Below are 21204 nucleotides of genomic sequence, written 5' to 3' on the forward strand. Positions count from 1 at the left end.
AATTCAAATATTAGTAATAGAAATGTAAGCATATTGAACAGAACCAGTTAAAACACTAAAAATATGGTATGTTCTAAAATGGAATGGTGGAAGAGAGAAAAGGGAGAAAGGGTGCGTGAACAAGATTAATCATTGTTCACAGTAGAAAACTAATGAGTGTTGTGTAAAGAAATAGAATTAGGAGTCCCACACCAGACCTACAGAAACAGAATCAGCATTTAAAACTTTTTTTTTAATCTGTATTTACTTTTGAGAGAGAGAGACAGAGTGCGAGCGGGGGAGGAACAGAGAGAGAGGGAGACACAGAATCCGAATCAGGCTCCAGGCTCCGAGCTTTCAGCACAGAGCCTGACGTGAGGCTCAAACTCATGAACCATGAGATCATGACCGGAGCTGAAGTCGGCCACTTAACCATCTGAGCCACCCAGGCGCCCCAACAGAAGCAGCATTTAAACAAGAAACCCAGGGGCGCCTGGGTGGCGCAGTCGGTTAGGCGTCCAACTTCAGCCAGGTCACGATCTCGCAGTCCGTGAGTTCGAGCCCCGCGTCGGGCTCTGGGCTGATGGCTCAGAGCCTGGAGCCTGTTTCCGAATCTGTGTCTCCCTCTCTCTCTGCCCCTCCCCCGTTCATGCTCTGTCTCTCTCTGTCCCAAAAATAAACGTTGAAAAAAAATTAAAAAAAAAAAAAAAGAAACCCAGATGAATCATATGCACGTTAAAGTTTGAGAACCCTGCTGTGCACACAGCCAAGGTGTAAAATACTCTTGCTTTCTCATCTCTATTGTACCTTCCTATCTTGATGGTCTACCTACAAGAATATTTTTAATCACCAATAGTGTTAGTTTTCTTTTACTACCCATAACAAATTGCCACAAACTTAGTGGCTTAAAATGATAAAAATTTATTCTCTTATGATTCTGGAAGCTGGAAATCTGAAATTAAGGGATCAGCAGGGTTATGTTCCTTCTGAAAGCTTCAGGAGAGAATCATTTCCTTGTCTTTTTCAGCTTCTGGAGGTTGCCTGCATTTCTTTTTTTTTTTTTTTTTTTCAACATTTATTTATTTTTGGGACAGAGAGAGACAGAGCATGAACAGGGGAGGGGCAGAGAGAGAGGGAGACACAGAATCGGAAACAGGCTCCAGGCTCTGAGCCATCAGCCCAGAGCCTGACGCAGGGCTCGAACTCACGGACCGCGAGATCGTGACCTGGCTGAAGTCGGACGCTTAACCGACTGCACCACCCAGGCGCCCCGGTTGCCTGCATTTCTTGACTTGAGCTCATTGTTGCCTGTATCAGTCCAACCCGTTGCTTTCATCTTCACACGTCTTACCACTACTTTGAGTTCCTTGCCTCCCTTTTATAAGGACACTTGTGATTATATTGCATTGGGCCCACCAGATAAGCCAGTATAACCTCCTCAACTCAAAATTCTTAATTGCATCTGTAAAGTCTCTGCCCTATAAAGTAACATCACTGGTTCCCAGGATCACGTGCATATCACGTGCACATCTTTGAGGGGCGGGGGCATCTTTAGTCCTAACACACACTCCATTTGTTCAAATTTCCACCATCCTTCCATACTATAATCAAATTCTACTTCCTTCTTCAAGTACTCAACTGCTGAGGCAGTGCTCTGGGCTTATATGTACAGCTTCTACAACATTTACCACTTTGTTCATTGATATAGTGATTTATACACTTGTCATAGCTCTCTTTTTATCCCAACTCACCTCCATTCTGGTTCAATTGCAATTTCCTTAAAGGAAGAGATTGCAGATATGCTTCTATTCCCATATTCTTTAAAGGTGCACACACTAACATTGTCAAAGACTTCTTTTTTTAATGTGTATTTATTTTGAGAGAGAGAGGGAGGGCTGGGGAAGAGGCAGAGGGAGAGGGAGAAAGAGAATCCCAAGCAGGCTCTTCACTGTCAGCATGGAGATCAATGCCAGGCTCAAACAGACCAAGCATGAGATCATGAGCTGAGCAGAAATCAGCAGTCAGATGTTCAACCTACTGAGCCACCCAGGCACCCCATCATCAAAGACTTTTTAACTGCCAAATCTAATGCACATTTTGAGGTTCATTCATTCATTCATTCATTCAACAAATGGTTATTGAACACTGTTATGTGCCAAGCACTGCTCTGGACTCTAAGAATACTGCAGTGAATAAGGTAGACTAACTCCCTGGCCTCTTGAGGTTTACGCTCTGGGGACAGAAATAAATAATAAACTAATAGACATATAGCTGGTGCCTTGTAATAAAAAAGTTATAGAGAAGGAAAGTCAGTCTTTTTTACTTACCCTCTTTGCAGATTTTGACCTAATGATCACCTCCTCTTTCTTAAAAACCTCTCTTCCTATAGTGTAGGGCACCATGATCTCCAAGTTCTCTTCCTATATCTCTGTTGAATGTGTGTGTGAGTGTGTGATTTCTTTCTAAAGATTTGCTTTACTTTCATAGCCTTTAAATGTTGGTGTTATTCCATGACCAATCCTCTTCTCTCTTCCTATCACCTTCATGCAATGTTTTCCAAATCTTTGTCTCCAGACCTAATCCCTCCCCTGCCCCACATCTCAATATCCAATGGCCTCTGGTCATTCCCACCTGGATGGCTATACCACAGGCATTTCAAGCTCATTATATTCAAGATTGCAATTTTGCTGCCCCTCAAATCGTGTTTTTATCTTACATTGCCAATCTCAGTTGTCCATCATGGACCCGGGCCCCCAAGGAGACCACTTTTGACTTCTCTTGCTCCCCACTTTAAATCTCTCATCCACAGCTTTCCATTGTGCTTTATAAATATCCCTCCATCCAAACTGCTCCTTCAGATCATTATCCCTTTCCTAGAATATTGTAATACTTTCCTTATTACTCTTTCTCCCTCCAGTCCAATGTCCCTTCCAATCCACCCTTCACACTGGTGCCAAAGGAATTTCTCTAAGATGTGTATCTGACACATTATTTCTGAAACAAGTGTTTCCAGTGGTTTCTCCGTGTCTCCAGGATAAAGGGAGACTCCTCCAACATCATTTATAAGTCCTTCCATTCTGGCTTCAGCTCTCTCTGCTAACTCACATATACCTCAAGCTTTGAATCTTCCTCAGTGTCTTCCCATGAATTGCCTAAATTTGCAGGGGTATTTGAACTCTCCCAATCCTTTCCTAGGCTGTTTCTTTTCGTACAATGCCTTTCTTCATCTCATCCATCTAGTGAATTAATCCCTTGCTTAAGACCATTATGTATGCACTTAAATATTCTTCAGCCTCCTGCAGAAAGAGGAAATAATAAAACTGTATTTTTTATGTCTTATACCTACTTGTATTCATTCCCACATCAGGACCTTTATACTCGATGTTGCCTTGACCTGGAGTGCTCTCCCCACCCCAACCACCACAAGTCCTTCACATGGTGGCATTTTCTAATTATTTCGGTCCAGTTCAAATGTTATTCTCAGGGAGGTCTCCTGTCCATTCAACCCTCTACCACCACCCTGGTCATTCTCAGTACCACCATTAAACCAGTGCTTTCAAGGGCCTTCTTCATGCCTTCCTAAGATCTGGCATGAGCCAGGGTGGCAGTGTCATATGGGTGGCATAACCCTTAGCTCAAACCAGGATCTTCATGGACCCCAGACCCATTTCAATATTTCAAGGTACCTTCCAACCCTCTAGTTCCCACACAGGGTCAACCAGATACCCCACAGAACACCCAGACTTGTACCTACAAAGATATCCAATGGCTTCATATCCAGCTCTGGTTTCGGAAGGACAGCCTGGCCAGCTGCCTGCATCATGTGAGACTGGGTAGCCAGAACGGTGCTGCCACATTGATTTGGAGTGACTCAAATTGTTCCTATAGACACAGGTCCCACTCCTGGGAATGGCACTGCTCCTTCATGGCATTTACACAATCAGAAAGTATACTGTTTCTTAGTTTGTTCATTTATTTTCTGAGTGCTGCTCTTCTACTAGTAGAAGTAAGTAGTAAGCTCTGTGCAAAGAGTGATCTCAGCTACCTTCTTCACCATGGGATGTTCAGTGTTAAAACAGTTCCTGGCACAGAAGGTATTCAATATCTGTTGAGCACGAGATGATGTATTTAATTACAGACCTAACCCCTCCTCTAGAATGCAAGCTCTCAAGACAAAGGACTCTATATTACTCATCTTGGTCCTCATACTGGCATCATACCTGCCATAGGAGAAGGCATGAAATCTGTAGTTTTTAATGTGTAAATCAATTAATAAACAGATGAATAAGTGAATGAAAATATATTATCTAGACTCAAGGTTCTTAACCTTGCCTTCATGATTTTAATGTCAAAGGAAGGTTAAAGACCTCTTATTCTTAAAAGCTTTTGGGGAGCTTTTAAAAACTGCAGTGCCCAGGACCAATGAAACCAGAATCTCTGGGATGGCTCCCAAGTATCAGTCTATTTTAAGCTTTTCAGGCAATTCCAAAATATAGACGCAGTTCAGCATAGGGTGACCACCCATCCAGGTTTGTGCAGGACTGAGGGTTCTCTCAGGAGGTGGAAATTTCAGTGCTAACACCGTGACTCTCCTAGGCAACTGGGCTGGTTGGTCACCCTGGCTGAGAACCTCTGATCCAAACTGTCACCCAGGATCATTCTTGATGTACTTTCAATTTTTGAGAAGTCAAGACTCATTGGCTTCCTGCTTTCACTTGACACTTAGGTAATTACATTCAGGTAACTCACATTGACTTTAATGTAATGTCAATGACTTTGCTTCCTCCTATGTGTTCCTGTTCAGACTGTGCTGCGACCATTGACTGGGTGACATACAAATCTGTGGCATACAGATGGCAAAGGGAATGATTAAACCATTACAGCAGGTCACCCACAACCAGCAGAGCAGCTAAGGAAGCAAAGGAAAGTATAGAGTGCTCCCTTTCCAAATGCAGCCCCAGTGAGCCTTCACTTTTTTTCCTTAAAAGTGATGATAGTACATTTTGACACGTTCCTATTTATCACTTATTTACACCAGTTACCCTAGTATTAGTTTGCAGTTTCTGATGTTACCCCCTGAGGTGATAAATGATTTTAATAGAAAAAATCCCTGTATGAACTGAATTAATATTCATCATTCCAAACGCTAATTAATTTACTACAAGTATACTGAATCCATCAATGCGTGGGCACCAGAATCAAAAATGCCCTTTGACCTGTGAAGAGAATGTGGCACACAGCTCTCTGGGGCCTTTGTTACCCAAAGGGAGGTCTCAGATCATCAGCACCAGCACCACCTGGGAGCTTTTTAGAAATGCAGAAACTCAGGCTCCACCCCAGATCTGCTAAATCTTAATCTCTAGAAGTGGGGCCCAAGAATCTGTTTTAAAAAGCTCTCCAGCTTATTCTTTTGCATGCTCAAATTAGAGAAGTGCCCCTCTAGAGAACATTTTGCTCCCCTAATTCTTAACTTCAACATCTCAGAGCCAAGAGGAAAGAGGCAAAGGGAGGCAGCAGAAGAGACATGTAGCACAGTGGTTCCCAAGCCCTGGAGCACATTGAAAACACCTGGCGATCTTTAAAACTATCAGAGCCTGGCCCCACCCCAAACAATGTGATGTAATTGTTTTGGGGTGCACTCTGGGCGTACAGATGTTTTAGAAGCTTCCCAGGTGATTCTACTGTGCAATAGACTTTGGGAATCACCGATACAGTCTGATCACCAGCAGCCCTATCTACAGCACTCCAGTGCTGAAGAATCCAGGAAAATGGGCAGGACTAGCATTTGCTGTCCCTCCTTCCCTCACAAACATCAGAATCTGCAGACATGGAATGAAGGAAAAACTCACTAGGGCTGAATCTCACCTCTGGCATGATAAATGCTTCTTCTGTTTACCTTCTGTTAGTAGCTACATGGTTTTTTACCTCTCTGGACCTCAGTATCTTCGTCTATCAAATGGAGACAATAAGACCCATTTCTCAGGATTTGGGGGGACATTGTATATGATAATACATGGAAGTGCCTAATATTTTGCCTAGCACATATTAGATGTCCAAAAAATCTGAGCCATATTAAGAGTGCTGTCTCTGTACTGTGCTCCCCTGCTGGTGGGACCTCTAGCAACATGGAGTCAGGCAAATATTTAGGGACGTCTCCTGTTCAGGGTACTAAGGATGTCAATTGCAAAAACCCTGTTTACATGTGCACGTTCACTATATGGTTTCATTTTAGTCTCACATTCCAGTCAGTAAACAGGATAATTCTTATGGTCCCCGTTTCACAAGATGATAAAACAGTGGCACAGAGAGGTCCACTGTCACATAACTGCAAAATAGCAGACGTTGGTCCCCTGATGGTAGCCCAGCATTATCTCCGCCTACCATTCTCGGCTTCACACCCAGCTGCTTGGCAGGTTACGTGTATTGACAGGATGCGTCGATCTAGACCAGCTCTATTCTAATAGAACATTCTGTGATGATGGAATTGTTCTGAATCAACACTCTCCAGTTCATAGGCCACCAGCCACATACAGCTACGGAGCATTTGACATGTGGCTGGTGTGACTGAAGCATTAAAGTTTATTTAATTTTAAATAATTTAGATTTAAACAGCCACAGGTGGACAGCACAGATTTAGCCACCAAGTCTGGAGAATGAAAGGAGAACTTAAAAATCTATTCCAGTGGCTTCTACCCACAAATCTAAGGAAACCTAAGTCATTTCTTTTTATTCTCTTAAAAGATCTTCTTAACTCTTTTTCAGTAGAGTGGCAAAGCTGGCTCACTAAGATACGAGGACACTGTTACCATGTGACTTACAATTTGAATGATGCATTGCACCAAAGATTGGCCAGTAGAAACAAAATGTGTCGCAGGGCAACGCTTCTCAAACTTTAATGTGTGCATGAATCATCTGAGATCTTGTTAAAATATAGATTCTGATCTAGGGTAGGGCCTGAGGGTCTGTATGTATGTATATATATACATATATGGTTTATTTATTTACTTATTTACTTATTTATTTATTATTTATTTTATTTATTTACTTATTTATTTATTTATTTTGAGAGGGAGCTAGCACATGCATCAGCAGGGGAGGGGGCAGAGAGAGAAGGAGAGAGAGAGAATCCCAAGCAGGTTCCGCACTGGCAGGGCGAAGCCCGGTACAGGGCTCAAACCCATGAACTTTGAGATCATGACCTGAGCTGAAACCAAGCGTCAGATGGCCAACCCACTGAGCCACCCAGGCACCCCAGAGGGTCTGCATTTCTAAAAAGTTCCCTGGGTGATGCTGCTTCTGCTGCTGCTTGGCTCCGTGGGCCATACTTTGAACAGCAACACTTGAGCAGTAGTCTTCAATGAGCTGATTTTGTCTCCTTCCTCCTGGATGCATTTGGTGGCATCTGGAGACACTTTGGATTGTTGTGACTCGGGTGGAGGTTGGGGGTGTCACTGGCATCCACTGGATTGAATTCAGGGATGCTGCTAAATAGTCTACAATGTACAAAATGGCCCCCCACAGTAAACAATTATCCTGCCCCAAATACCAACAGTACCGAGTCAGGGAACTCCTGCTGTACAGCTGAGTCTACTCCCCAAGAAGAGGGGGACTGACCAGAGAGTAATGGAGTAGGTCTTCTCGGCATAATAACTGATCATTGTTTTCTCTCTCCCACTCTTTTCCCCTACTTGTCTACACACAGGAGCCAATGCCTCGGCCCCGGACCAGCTGAGCTTAGCTCTAGCCTGGAACAGAGTGGACATCGCTCGCAGCCAGATCTTTATTTATGGGCAGCAGTGGCCGGTAGAGTATATGTCATCACCCCCCTGGAAAGCCACTTGCGTGGGCAAGTGTATTTGCTTAAGAAGTCTCTGAGAGCGGCTTGAGAAACTGCTGCCTCTTTTCTAGGATGGAAATGTTCCCTTGCAGCCATCCTCAGCCTCAGCCCCTTTCTCATATTTAGGAAAACACTGCCACCTGGTTGAAGACGCCACAAAGCACAACTGCAAACATTCCAGACATTCCCATCTCTGAGTGGCCTTTGATGGCAATTTTCAGCTGCAACCGATGCCATTTCTTTTACACGTCTAAAAAAAAAAACCCGTATAAGACAAAAAATGGTATCAATTAAAATTAAGGAAGGAGTGGAATTAGCAGTTTGTTTCTGGTTGTCTTGGAGGTCGCCGCTTCTGAGTCGTGGCCACCCCAGGCTAGCACATGGCTGAGTCGCACCTCGGGATGCAGAATTAGCAGGTGCCATCTGGTCCTGGTGGCTGAGCACAGGCCCTCCCCATCCCCAACAACCACACAGAGGCAACCAAAGCTTTATATAACTGTTCTTGGTGTGTTTCCCTCAATTGACACTACCAAAAATAAAAACTTGGAAAATTGGCTATTGGGCGGCTTATGCATGTGTCCCCAAGAGGCGGCCAGCAGTCTGAAATTTGATCTCTGTGCCCGGAATAACTGAAGGGCAATGCCCTCATGGGCAGGTCTTATTTAACCCTTCCTTTCTCCCAGAGAGCTTCTGCCTCCGGTTGAGCCCCTGTCTTTATTTATAGTGCTGCTAATGGATTGCTAGTGTGGAAAGACTGGTCAAGGAGTCTGGACACTGGGAAATTTTTGTGAAAGGAATTAAATAAAACCCTAGTAAACAGACCAAAGAACCTACATAATTGAGGGTCTCTGCACTGAAATGGGTGACACAGAGTCAAGGTAGTCTAACAATGAAAAGACAGAAGAGCCTACTTTTTTTTAATATTTATTTTTGAGAGAGAGAGAGAGAGAGAGAGAGAAAGAGAGAGAGAGAGGCAGAATGTGAGCAGGGGAGGGGCAGAGAGAGAGGGAGACACAGAATCCGAAGCAGGCTCCAGGCTCTGAGCTGTCAGCACACAGCCCAACGCAGGGCTCGAACTCACAGACCGTGAGATCATGACCCTGAGGCGAAGTTGGACGCTTAACCGACAGAGCCACCCAGGTGCCCTGAGCCTACTTTTTGATCTCTTTGCTAGGGTCCCTTTTTTCAAGGTGGCCAAGGATCTAATTCAGAGCCTCAGAAAGAAGGAAATGAGGGCAGCAAAGTAGCCAGTTTGGCATTTCACAAGTGTTGCAGAAGTTTGGTCAGAGAATTGGGAAAGGAAAACCTTGTACACCCTTGTACCTTCTTGGGATCCAGAAGAAAAAAGAGAGTCAAGGAAGAAATAGCTTTTGGAAGTAGAAACCTTGAATTTTATTTGCAAAGACAGACCCCAAAACACAAGAGAGATTGTGGCTGTCCCAAAAGTGGAAGTGGGAACAGTCTTGCCAGCATGTTCTTGGATGTGCTGAAGGTTTACCAGATATCAAAGGCATCCATTTCTAAACTGTTCAGGTGAACAGCACCAAGCAACTGCATCCCTGGACCCTGGGGCAGACTAACTCAGTGACTTGATTTGCAGGTGGGGTCTTTGGAGCAAGCCATGTTGGATGCCCTAGTTCTGGACAGAGTGGATTTTGTGAAATTACTCATAGAGAATGGAGTAAGCATGCACCGTTTTCTCACCATCTCCAGACTAGAGGAATTGTACAATACGGTAGGACCAAGCTAAGGCGCTTTTTATTTTCTCTGTGTTTTTTGTTTTACCTTCTCCTGCCCCCCCCCACATGCCTGTGAGTCTCTCCCCTCCCCTCCAAATGCATGGATCATTTTCCACAAATACTCCCTTAGACCTGTAGACGACAACGCCAAGTCACCAAGATCCCACTTGTTTTAACTGCTCAGTTGTCAGTGGAAAGCTAACATTCTCAGATTCTTACACAAAACCACAAGACTCTGGGAATTAGAACACAGTTTATACTATAAGCCCAGAGGGCATTTGAGGCAAGCAGAGGAGAATTGATTTAACTCAACGCATCAAAAGGAGACCAATTAACTATCCTGCATCATCTTGTTATTCTCAGAGCTACCATCATTCATCCCCTTGCCACCAAAATGGAATAAAATGTAAAATACTCCTTATTTGGAGTTGCCCCAAAATATTTTTTGTATCATGTAATAATTTGCCAATTCGTTTACTAGGGATACCAAGGAGTAACCATAAAGAAAAACTACTATTTATGAAGTTTTTAATACTATTCAATGAGTTAAGTACATTGGCTCTGAGCTGAGACTCATTAAAACCCAATGAAGTTTAAAGAGTAGATATTGGAACCTTCAAGAGGAGAACAAGGTATCTGGAGAGTACAAATGAGGAAGGTTAAGAAAAACTTTCTTCCCAAAGGCTCTGGACCTACTCAATAGTTTTTGCTACTTGTTCTTTTAATTTCACATTCTACCAGGACAAACTCCTTTGGCTCTCCAGTAGACTTCTAATGTGGTATCCTTACATAAACTCCATTGCTCCATTTCCCAAATACTCTTTCAATCCATCTGTGATTAACACGTTGGGGAGGTAATTCCTATGATAAATCAGAAGCAGTATTAAATATATAAGCATTCTTAATCAAGGTCAATAAATTTTTACTTGGATTTTTTTTTAAAAAGAGTAGACATTGTTTTCCTCCATTTTACAGATAAGAAAACTGAGGCCAAGAAGGGAATTGGTTTATCCAAGACCACAAAACTCCTAAGTTAAAAAGAAAGCCAGTACTGAACCAACACTTTTGTCTCAGAGGTTATTCTTCTCCTCATTGGTCATAATGCTCCTCTGTTCCACCACCCACAGCACTAATAAGATGGAACTTATTGACCTATTCTCCAGCTAGTGGTGGGTGTTAGATGCTGCCACACTGGCTCTATCTCACTCCTGATGCTGGAACTAGAAAACAGGTTACCAGAGTGGCTCCAGGTTTCTGTGTCCTCTGCAGAGTTTTCTTAGTTCTGCATAGTAAAAATTCCAGTAAGAATAACAGACTGAATTAAAAGAAAGAGTAGGAGGCCCCAGCTTCCATCCCCATAATAAAGATCAATAATTAGCTATAGGAGAAGTGGATAAATTCCTAGAAATGTACAACCAACCAAGTCTGAATCATGAAGAAATAGAAAAATTTGAACAGACCAATCAATAACAAGTAAGGAGATTGAGTTAGTAATCAGAAACCTCCCAACAAAGAAAAGCCCAGGAGCAGGTGGGCTTCACAGGGGAATTTGGTGAATTCTACAAAACATTTAAAGAATTAACCCCAATTCTTTTCCAACTTTTCAAAAACATTAAAGAGGAGGCAGTACTTACAAACTTATCTTAGGAGGCCAGCACTAATTACCCTCACACCAAAGCCAGATAAGGACACTACAAGAAAAGAAAACTATAGGCCAATATCCTTAATGAATATACATGGAAAAATTCTCAACAAAATACTAATAATCCAAATTCAACAGCACATTAAAAAGTTCATACACCATGATCAAATGGGATTCCATTCCTAAATGCAAGGATGGTTCAATAAATGCAGATCAATAAAGGCATACCACATTAATAGAATGAAAGATAAAAATCAAATCATCTCAATAGGTGTAGAAAAAGCATTTGCAATGTTCAACATCCTTTCATGGTAAAATCTCTCAATAAACTGGATATAGAAGGAACACACTTCAATATAACAAAGGCCACTTGTGATAAATTCACAGCTAATATCATACTCAATGGTAAAAATGTTGAAGGTTTTCTCTCAGAGATCAGGAATAAGTTAATAGTGCCCACTCTCTCCACTCTTATTAAACATGGTATTGGAAGTCCTAGCCAAAGCAGTCAGACAAAGGAAGGAAGGAAAGAAGGAAGGAAGGAAGGAAGGAAGGAAGGAAGGAAGGAAGGAAGTGAGGGAGGGAGGGAGGGAAGAAAGGGAGAAGAAAGAACAGAGGGAGGGGGAAAAAGGAATCCAATTTGGAAAGGAAGAAGTAAAACTGTCTTTGCTGATAACGTGATCTTATATATAGAAATTCCTAAAGACTTCACATACACACACATACACACACACACACATACACACACACACACACACACACACACACACACACACAACTGTTAGAAATAATAATTTTTTTTTCAACGTTTATTTATTTTTGGGACAGAGAGAGACAGAGCATGAACGGGGGAGGGGCAGAGAGAGAGGGAGACACAGAATCAGAAGCAGGCTCCAGGCTCTGAGCCATCAGCCCAGAGCCTGACGCGGGGCTCGAACTCACCGACCGCGAGATCGTGACCTGGCTGAAGTCGGACGCTTAACCGACTGCGCCACCCAGGCGCCCCAGAAATAATAAATGAATCCAATAGAGTTTCATGACACAAAATCAATATACAAAAATCAGTTGCATGTCTATACACTAACACAGAACTCTATGAAAATAGAATAAAACAATCCCATTTACTTCACAATATCATCAAAAACTGTAAAATACTTCAGGATAAATTTAACCAAGAAGTAAAAGATCTATAAAGTAAAAATTGTAAGACACTGATTAAAGAAATTGAAGACGACACAAGTAAATGGAAAGATATCCCATAGCCATGGATTAGAAGTGTTAATGTTAAAATGTCCATACCACCCAAAGCCTTTTATAAGTTCAGTGCAATCCCTTTCAAAATTCCAGTGGCATTTTTTCATAGAAATAGAAGAAACTGTCTTAAAATTCACATGGAACTACAAAGGACCCTGAATATCCAAAGCAATCTTGAGAGAGAAGAACAAAGTAGAGGCATCACATTTCCTGATTTCAAACTATTTCACGAAGCTATAGGAATCAAGACAGTATAGTATTGTCATTAAAACAGACACATAGACCAATAGAACAGAGTTAAAAGCCCAGCAATAGATACATGCACATGTGGTCAATTAATATTTGAAAAGGGAGCCAGATATTTAAACACAGTGTAGAGGATCCTCAAACTATTTGGGGCTGAGGGGTGGGGAAAATGGGAGATGTTAGCTAAAGGGTATTAACTTTCAGTTATAGGACAAATAAATTCCAGGGGTCATATGTATAGCATGGTGACTATAGTTAACAACACTCTATTGTATAATTGAAAGTTGCTATGAGATTAGGCTTTAATGTTCTTATCATAACAACAACAAAACGGTTGACAACCTCCTTTACAAAGACTGAACCTAGAAATCAAATGCTCTTTCTTGAGGAACCACAATCCCAAATTCTGCCAGTGTGTGTGTTTGGAAGAGCCAGGTACAACTGAGCAACTAGAACAAGGCTCATCATGAAGAAAGACCCCCTCCTCCTCCAGATCCCTTCCTTCCAGATCCTTCTTGCCTTGCCAATGAGAGCCCCTGACTAGCAAAACCATCTGATTCTCTTTATTGTTTTCAGAGACATGGGCCCTCAAATACATTGTACCACTTGGTCAGGGATGTCAAAAAGGTAAGAACCCTCTCGACTGCAGGTCGGAGGCCCTGTCTTGACTGCTTCCTGTGATTAGAAAGCGCCTGTGTTTTGCATGCACTGCCAGAGCGCTCCTGTCCCTGCGAGACGCCTCATTTCAGGACACTGTTGTGTGTGTTGCCTTTTAACTATGACATCTTTGCTTACAATGCAGCTGTGGTTTTACCTCCAGTCTCCGTGGTTTTAGATGCTTTCTTTGGACATAATGTTTTTAGATAGCGGAACGCTAGGCTTTGCCCCATGCTGTGTGGATTTATGCCATTGCCTGTTTTCTTCCCTGCGCCCCTCACTGTTCGGGGAGCTGGTTTCCATGTTGTGTGACCAACCGTAGGAGGTATCTGCACATACCAGCTCCTGATGCGATGCATCACTGTCACTCCTAACACTATTCGGAGCTCAGGAAACATAGCTGAAAAAGTCTCAGAGAATCAGAAACTAAAATGCATACGTGCATTCCGTTCTTCTAACGCTTTATTTTTTCCAGCATATTTTTTCACGTGGACCATCTAACTTGAGGGGAGGTTAAAAAAAAGAAAAGAAAAAGGCAGTAGGTTTGGATGAAGCAGACTGATTCCCATATTACAGAGATAGAGGCTGAAATGTAAGGAGGTGAGAACTGTAGTACGTGGTTAGGAAAGAGGTAGAATTCGAACTCAGGTCCTTCGATGAACAAGAATATACCAAACCTTTAGTGATGACCAGAAGCATGGCACTAATCTACGCTTCCTATATGCTTCAGCTCACTTCATCTTCGTGACAATTCAATGAAGTAAATTATTATTTTATTATTATATAGTATGATTCCCATTTGTAGGTAAGAAGAGTGAGGTACAGGGAAAGCTGTGTTTGATCTTAGCCAAGTGCGTGTTCTTTTGCCCCGTACAAGCTCTCCCAGAGATAACTTTAATTCTGAATCCTTGACAGCCATTCCTAGTTGAAACTAATGTTTCAACTCCAAAGGATGGACTAGATGGGGGCACTTTTCCCACCCCCAACACACACACACACACACACACACACACACACACACACGCACACGCACATGCACATGCACAGCCACCCACTAGTTTGTAGCAATTCTTCACCAAAGCCCAAAGGACATAGTCAGAGAAAGCTACAAAGTAAGGTAAAAAATATATGGAGTCACTGTCTAGAACTTCCCTTAGGAAAAGTAGCCACTTTTTAATTTTTCCCTTGAAAGGCCAAGTAAAGGTCCTGGGGCTGCTTAGAATGTACCTATTAGCCAGCTGGACCTTTGCTAGTAATGAGTAAAGGGGACAAAAAACAAAACAAAACAAAAACCAAAAACCCCTTCTGTTGGCTCTTGGAAGCTTTCCTCTCATCTCCACATGACTTTACTGAAGGATACTTCATCTGTTGTGAGTGAAGCCTGTTGTTCTTTCAAAGCAAGAGAACAGTCGCTGTGCAATCTGTACATCCAACGCAACCACCATTCTACCAAGATCACATCTTTCCTTGATCTGACGCATTGCGAGCCGTAATCACACCCGCCCTCAACAGAGCCATTTCTCTTACCCTCAAGTCTTCCAATTTTGTGTAATTTATCCTGGCTTAAAACTGCCTGGCAACTAAAGAGGGGGAAGTGTCTCAAAGATTCAATGTACACATTTAACACATATTCTTTGCCAAGATATATGTTGCTCACATTCAATAAAATGTCCTGAGGGTTTTTTAATAATAAATAAGACATCGTCCCCCTCACCTTGAGCTAATCTGTGTCACTGCAGGAATTGTGAGTCTTTCTAGGGCAACAGCTATGCCTTTGTCCCTCAATCCCAGCCATCGGCCAATTTAAGCCTTCAAATAAAGTCACTGATTCACCTCCAACTCCTAGTTTTTCGATATCTTGACTGATTTCCAAAGGGATTTTTGCAGTTAGATTATACTGAGTATAAATGATCAAAACACCTCCTATTAGGTTCTCTTCTTTGTAGGACTCTGTTTTACGATATCATTTTCTCCCTTCTGAAATCTCATTAGCTGCCTACATTTGCCCCTGTCACTTGCATTAGAAGGCATGTATATTTAAGGGAAGGGTTTTTTAAAACATCTCAGCTAAAGATGGACTCCAAAAGTAATAGAAACTAACAAGAAAGACCATGATGGTTAGGGTTTGGGAGGAAGAAGTATTAGGAGCAGCTTTATTTTTCTTTTAAATGTGATCCAAATTTTGGAGCAAAAATACATAAAGATTCATTTAGGTACTGATTTATTAAGTGGAAAAAAATGATTACAAATGGTCCAGGATAGTTCTGAACTGGCTTATAGGAACAATTCATCCTTTTATGTGGGAAAGGAGACAGGCTTTAAAATGCTAAGAAAACCTTGGGCAGTGGAAGCAATTTTCAAAATTAAAGAACTTGATAGTTAGCATGCGCTTTGTGCTTTAAGATTACAAGACTTTATATTACATGTTAATTGATATGATCTGTGACAAAAAGAAAAAAAAAGTGAACCAGTAAGTGCTAAGCCCTGATAAAAAATGCTATTCTGAACCGTAAACACAGTGTTTGATGCTATGTCTATGAGATAAAATGCAAAGAGCTCTTACGGACCCAGGGAGTGCGTTTAAGAATAATCAGCTGGTCCTACGTTTATCAGTATGGTCTCTCCAAGTCGAATTCTCCTTTGACATCAACAGAACTGAATTCGGAGAAATGCTCCCAAGCTAGTTTCAAAAATCTCACATTATTTATACCAGGGGAGCGTTGAGGTCAATGGTTTGTTATTCAGCAACAATCAGAAATTTGAAATGATAAAGGCCAACCCAGTCCCCTGTTTTCCTGCATAAATCCATGGGACTCACCAATGCTACATTACAGCAGAGTGGCCCGAGTCTGTCTGCTTTTCCGTGAAATCTAACTTGCCATTTTTAGAAGCTAACTGTCTGCTCAATTTGTGCCTCTGTATGTTTTCAAGTACTAGTTTTTCCTTCTTAACTTACATGTCCTAAGACTTCAGATTACCTGGATTCTCATTCCCCACCAAGGGGCGGGGGGGGGGGGTGATATTTGAGTATTATATAGAAGTAGTTGTGAAATTATGATAGCTTAAAATTCATTCACATGGGAATTAAGACAGGGCTTTGCAGAATGGAGAGGTGGGAGAAAAGTATTTCAGACCCTCATTAGGTAAAGAAAGGACATTTTCATAATCCCATCAGCCAAATTCATGCAGATTTCCAAAAGCATTTTTATTTTTTTAAAGGCTGCCTGCTCAAGGGGCACCTGGCTGGCTCAGTTGGAAGAGCATGCGACTCTTGATCTCAGGGTTGTGAGTTCAAGCCCCACACTCAGTATAGAGACTACTTAAATAAATAAGACTTAAAAAAATAAAATAAAGGGTTGCTCGGTCTATAACCATGCCAACTATTGTGGGACTGTCCTCTTTGTCCATGAACTTTTGCCAGAGTACTCTTTTCTCCCCTCTTCCTTGGTAAACCTGACAACCAGCAACCATTTTATACCCGACATACATTAGAAGGAAACAAGCCCGTTTTGAAGGCTTGTTATAAGTTTCCACGAAATGTGTTTCCCAAACAGCTGAAATCTGATGGTGAACGTCATGAGCTGACTTCTGAAAAAGATTTTATTTACAAGAGCCGATCTAATACATGCATTTAAACTATTCTTTTAATTAAAAGTCACCTTTAGGAGGGCATGGATGAAAATTTCAGAGTAGCAGCTCATGGCTTGAGAAAAAGAGACAACGTTTTCAGGTTGTCACATGGTACCTACCAATGGAGCCAAACTTCTCTGTTTCACTCTGTGGATCAAAGTATTTGAGTCACACAGCTTGCCGCATGCTGGTAAGGCATGAAATGGGACATAAGTGTGCAGGCATTACCAATTGCCAAAGTAAATACCAAAAAAGGGAGGAGAGACTAATAGAAACAACAGACCAAAGGGGCATTATTCCAGTATCATTCTTGAATTCCTATTTGAAAAGCATCCAACCATAGGAAGACTCCTCCAGAAGGTTTTTGGACATTACCTGTGGTATATGAGGTGCCGTTCACGTTCTCTGCTTTTTCCAGAGGAGGTGGATGTGATGAGCACAACACCAGGCCTGTCTCTGGGCTCCCAGTTCCACTAACCAGATTTCAGGGGCGATTAGTGGAAATGCCATCAAGGGTGCGAGTTCTGGACAAGAATCTTTGCACGGTGACCTAGCAGCATAGAAAAAAAAGAGCAGCCTGCCAGGCAGTGGTCAGACAATCAGACCTCTAGAAATAGACGGGACCTTAGAAGTAACTCTGTCCCAAGTGCCTGTTTTCAGAGTGTAAACTGAGGAACAGAGGAAGGAAGTGATCTCCTCACGTTCACAGAGAGGCACAGCTAGGGCCACCGTGCTAGCCCAGCTCTATTTCCACTGCCGGGTCATACGCTGGGTGTTCTCTGTATCTGTGACATCTGAGGTCACAGGTGGCCACGGCCATCGGCACAGCACCTCAGACATGCCCCAATGTTACCAGCCCCCTCAAAGTTCACCCAGAACAGATATGTCGCAAGAGGCCGAAATTGCACCCGATTCTACAAATTATATGAAACCTATTTCTTCTTCCCCAAAAGGTTTCCATTCTTCCTAGTAGAAATTGTGAAACTAATTTCCCTTAATTTCTCTGCTTTCCAGGCCTCGGTGCTGGTGGGGGAGGGGGCGATGAGGACAGACGCAATCAGTCTTGCAGGCTTTCAGACACATTACTTGGTAAAGTAAGCTCTCCCTCCTCCAGATATCACTTTAACAAGGGCATCTGACTCTCTTATTTCTAAATCCTCCAATCTGCTGTTTTCATTTGCATCGCCTTATTACCCATATAAAACAGAACAGGCACCTAAATGCTGGTGGAACCCTCACCGGCTTCGGTTAGGTGAACATCGCCCCCTTGTGGTCAAACAGAAATGCAGGCCAATTCCTTTAAGGCGCTGGCTCAAAGCTAAGCAGAACCCAGAACGCTCACTAAATCCTTCCTCCTACTTCAGCCCAGATCACATTTAAATCACTTGAAAATAATAAAGCTTTATATGAGAAGTGCCTACAAAAAAAAAAGACTCCAGCACTTTCTCTTGTTGTATATAAACCTAGTAGCCCTTTGTGAATAAAATCATTTGCCAAAAATATTTTACTGGCCCGTCTCAAATTTTTATTGAATTTTACCACGATCCCTTTCCTGATAACCCCCCACTCTTCTAGACAATTCAAAAGCATAATTATTGCCACTCACTTCAGGCAATATTGGTGTCTCGTTCTTAGAATTCAAACTGATGTTCACACATAGGTTTCTCAAAAGAAAATATACATAGGTGTTAGGTTTGCTGTTACTCATGATTCAAATTTAGAGAATTCTTACAGGATTAAAAATAAGGCACAAATTCATCGACTTGCTATGACTGCTTTTCAGTAGCATCGCACAAAATCTTTTAGGGAATTTTCTGAACCCTGGGACTCAAGCATTATATAGAGACCATAGGAGCCATAGAGTTGCACCCATTTCACAGCGAAGCCTTGAGGGAAACCAGTTGATTTACGAAGGACAGACAGAAAGAAGCCCAGGGCAGTTGATTCACAGCCAGGGTTCTCCACCCTGCCTGCCTCACAGTGCCCAGGAAAATAACACAAATGCAGGGCCTCTTCTGTGGGTCATCCTTGTAGACGCAGATGAGATGAGGCAGACCCGGAAGGGTCCAGACTTCGGGGTTCTTTGACTCTTGAAATAACAGGCCTGTCTGTCGGGTACAGCTGACGATCCAGAAACCCACAGCCTTGTTAAGCAGTCCCAAAACAATGGAGAAAAGTGGTTGCGTGAGTAATATTTGTAAACTCAGTTTCATGTTTATGGAAAGGGCAGTGCATGAAAAGTTACTATCTAAAGACTTCCTCAAAGTTCCCTTTTCTCTGTTTTTGCCATGCTTTGCATAAAGAAGTCAGACACTTCGTCTTGTCTGACCACCTGAGGATAGCTTAACTTGCCAACACAGGCAGATTCATGAGAGAGTCCTCAGAGGAGATTCCGAAATTCTGAGAATGGTTGGGGAGGACAATAAGACCATCTTTAGGAAGGGACATTTTGGTTGGGATTCTGATGAGCCAAGGTCAAGGATGTAACACAAAGTGCTTCCACCGCAAGTGTGATGGCTTTGCTCAGCTGCCTCAAATTGGGTCCCCAAGCCTGCTTTGTGCCCCAAGCCAAGGGAGAGGTGGAGCTTGATGGGCAGGGCTAGGAAGGGTCGGGGGTGGTAAGGGAGTCTAAAGAGCAGCACCAGGATCTCCTGTGCTTAGGCTGCTGCTTCATTTGCTCTCCGTTCATTCCTTCTCGTTCCTACTCCACTGAGAACACCAATGGAGCGATAGGCGTATTTCAGGTCAGTTTCCACGGTGATACGGGGCTATCCCAAACAGGATGACTCACAGACTGTGGCCAGTTAGTTCCAATACTGACAAGAACACAGTACTGAAAAACCTGAAACTGAGACTTGATCCCAACCACATCCATTAATTTCACTGTTTTACTCATTCACATTCTTACCAGCAAAGATTCTGAATGCCTACCACAGACCAGCCACTATAAAAGGCACTGGGGATACAAAGATCAATAAAGCAATTAAGGCTATGGGTTTGACAGGGAGGATACAGTGGGCCACCTCTAACCCTGAACCCCTTACAAATGTATGCTGTTGACCATAGCAAAGCTGAGGAAGCATAACTGAAAACCTACCCTCAGTTAGCAAAACAATTTAAGCTGATTTCCTTATGATGACTATACACTGTAAATTTTCCGATTTTGTCATGTGAGCCCACCCGAACCTTTGTTACTAGAACAGCGATTCCACAAACTTTGGTGTATATCAGAATCACCTGGAGAGCTAATAAATCGTGTAGAGGCCCATACATTGAAGCAGGACAGGGGCCAGGCCTTTGTACTGTCACCAAGTTTCCCAGGTGGTTCTGATGCCACCGAAATTGAATAACCACCACCAAATCTCACACAGCATCTGGAGTGAGTCCTCCATTAAGGACAAAAGTAGACAAAGCCCTCGTGCTTCTCCTATATATATCCAAGGGCATAGTGCAAGTGCTCCCTACACAGTGTGGTACCCTTGCCATTCATGGTATAGGGCATACTTTTGCATCAAGGAAATAAACCAGACAGTGAATTAATCACACCCTTTGAAACTCACTGTGCGCTCAGAACTTCCCACAAATGGAATTAATCCTTCCTTGACCTAGCAGAGCCAGTATCTTTCCTTACACCCTATAGAGCACCTTTTAGGTGTAGAAGCCAGTAATGAGTAGACAACGGTAAAACCTCTTGTGTTTTCGCACCTATATATGCAAGCAGCTGAAACTTACCCCATAAGAAGCACTCTTTGAAAGAAAATATCCAAAATCTGCTTAATTCTGAGAAAATAAATATTCCCTTGATAGAATCTCTTCTGATGCCACTGTGTTTCTCTTAATAACCACCAGGGATGCTCCTAAATGACTTCATCCTGACATCCATCTGCTCTCCTCCTGTGAAAAAGGTGCCAAATTTGTTTCATTGTTAATAGAGGTCTTCCCAAGGGAGATCTGAACTCTGAGCAGAGTCTACCTGATGCAGGCCCTGGTAATAACAACCATCTTCTGGAAGGAGTCTTCATTTAGTGAGCATGAAGAGGTCAGCAAGAGAGAGGTAACAAGCCTGGGCCAGAGGCAGAGCAGCGCAGGGGGCCCGGAGAATATCTGAGGGAAAGGAGTTGCCAGCGACTAGGACTCGTAGCATTTGCCATGTCAAGCCTTGTGTTTCTTTCTGCTACACTGGTGTTTTTTTCTCCCCAGCTGAAGACTTGAATAAATAT

General features: G+C 42.6%; 1 protein-coding gene across 18 annotated transcripts in view; it reads left to right on the plus strand.

Annotated features, from left to right (window-relative positions):
* TRPM3 (transient receptor potential cation channel subfamily M member 3) overlaps nt 1-21204 on the plus strand; it is an 812479-nt gene that overhangs the window by 710807 nt on the left and 80468 nt on the right. For 15 of the 18 annotated variants that reach the window (XM_047830956.1, XM_047830962.1, XM_047830951.1 and 12 more), the window contains 3 exons: nt 7682-7782; nt 9417-9551; nt 13274-13324. In XM_047830956.1, coding sequence (XP_047686912.1) covers nt 7682-7782; nt 9417-9551; nt 13274-13324 — 287 coding nt within the window. The remainder of the gene's footprint in view (nt 1-7681; nt 7783-9416; nt 9552-13273; nt 13325-21204) is intronic. The other 3 variants (XM_047830966.1, XM_047830967.1, XM_047830965.1) reach the window with 1 other exon arrangement.

This window comes from Prionailurus viverrinus, chromosome D4 (assembly GCF_022837055.1).
Source record: "Prionailurus viverrinus isolate Anna chromosome D4, UM_Priviv_1.0, whole genome shotgun sequence".
Taxonomy (NCBI): Eukaryota; Metazoa; Chordata; class Mammalia; order Carnivora; family Felidae; genus Prionailurus; species Prionailurus viverrinus.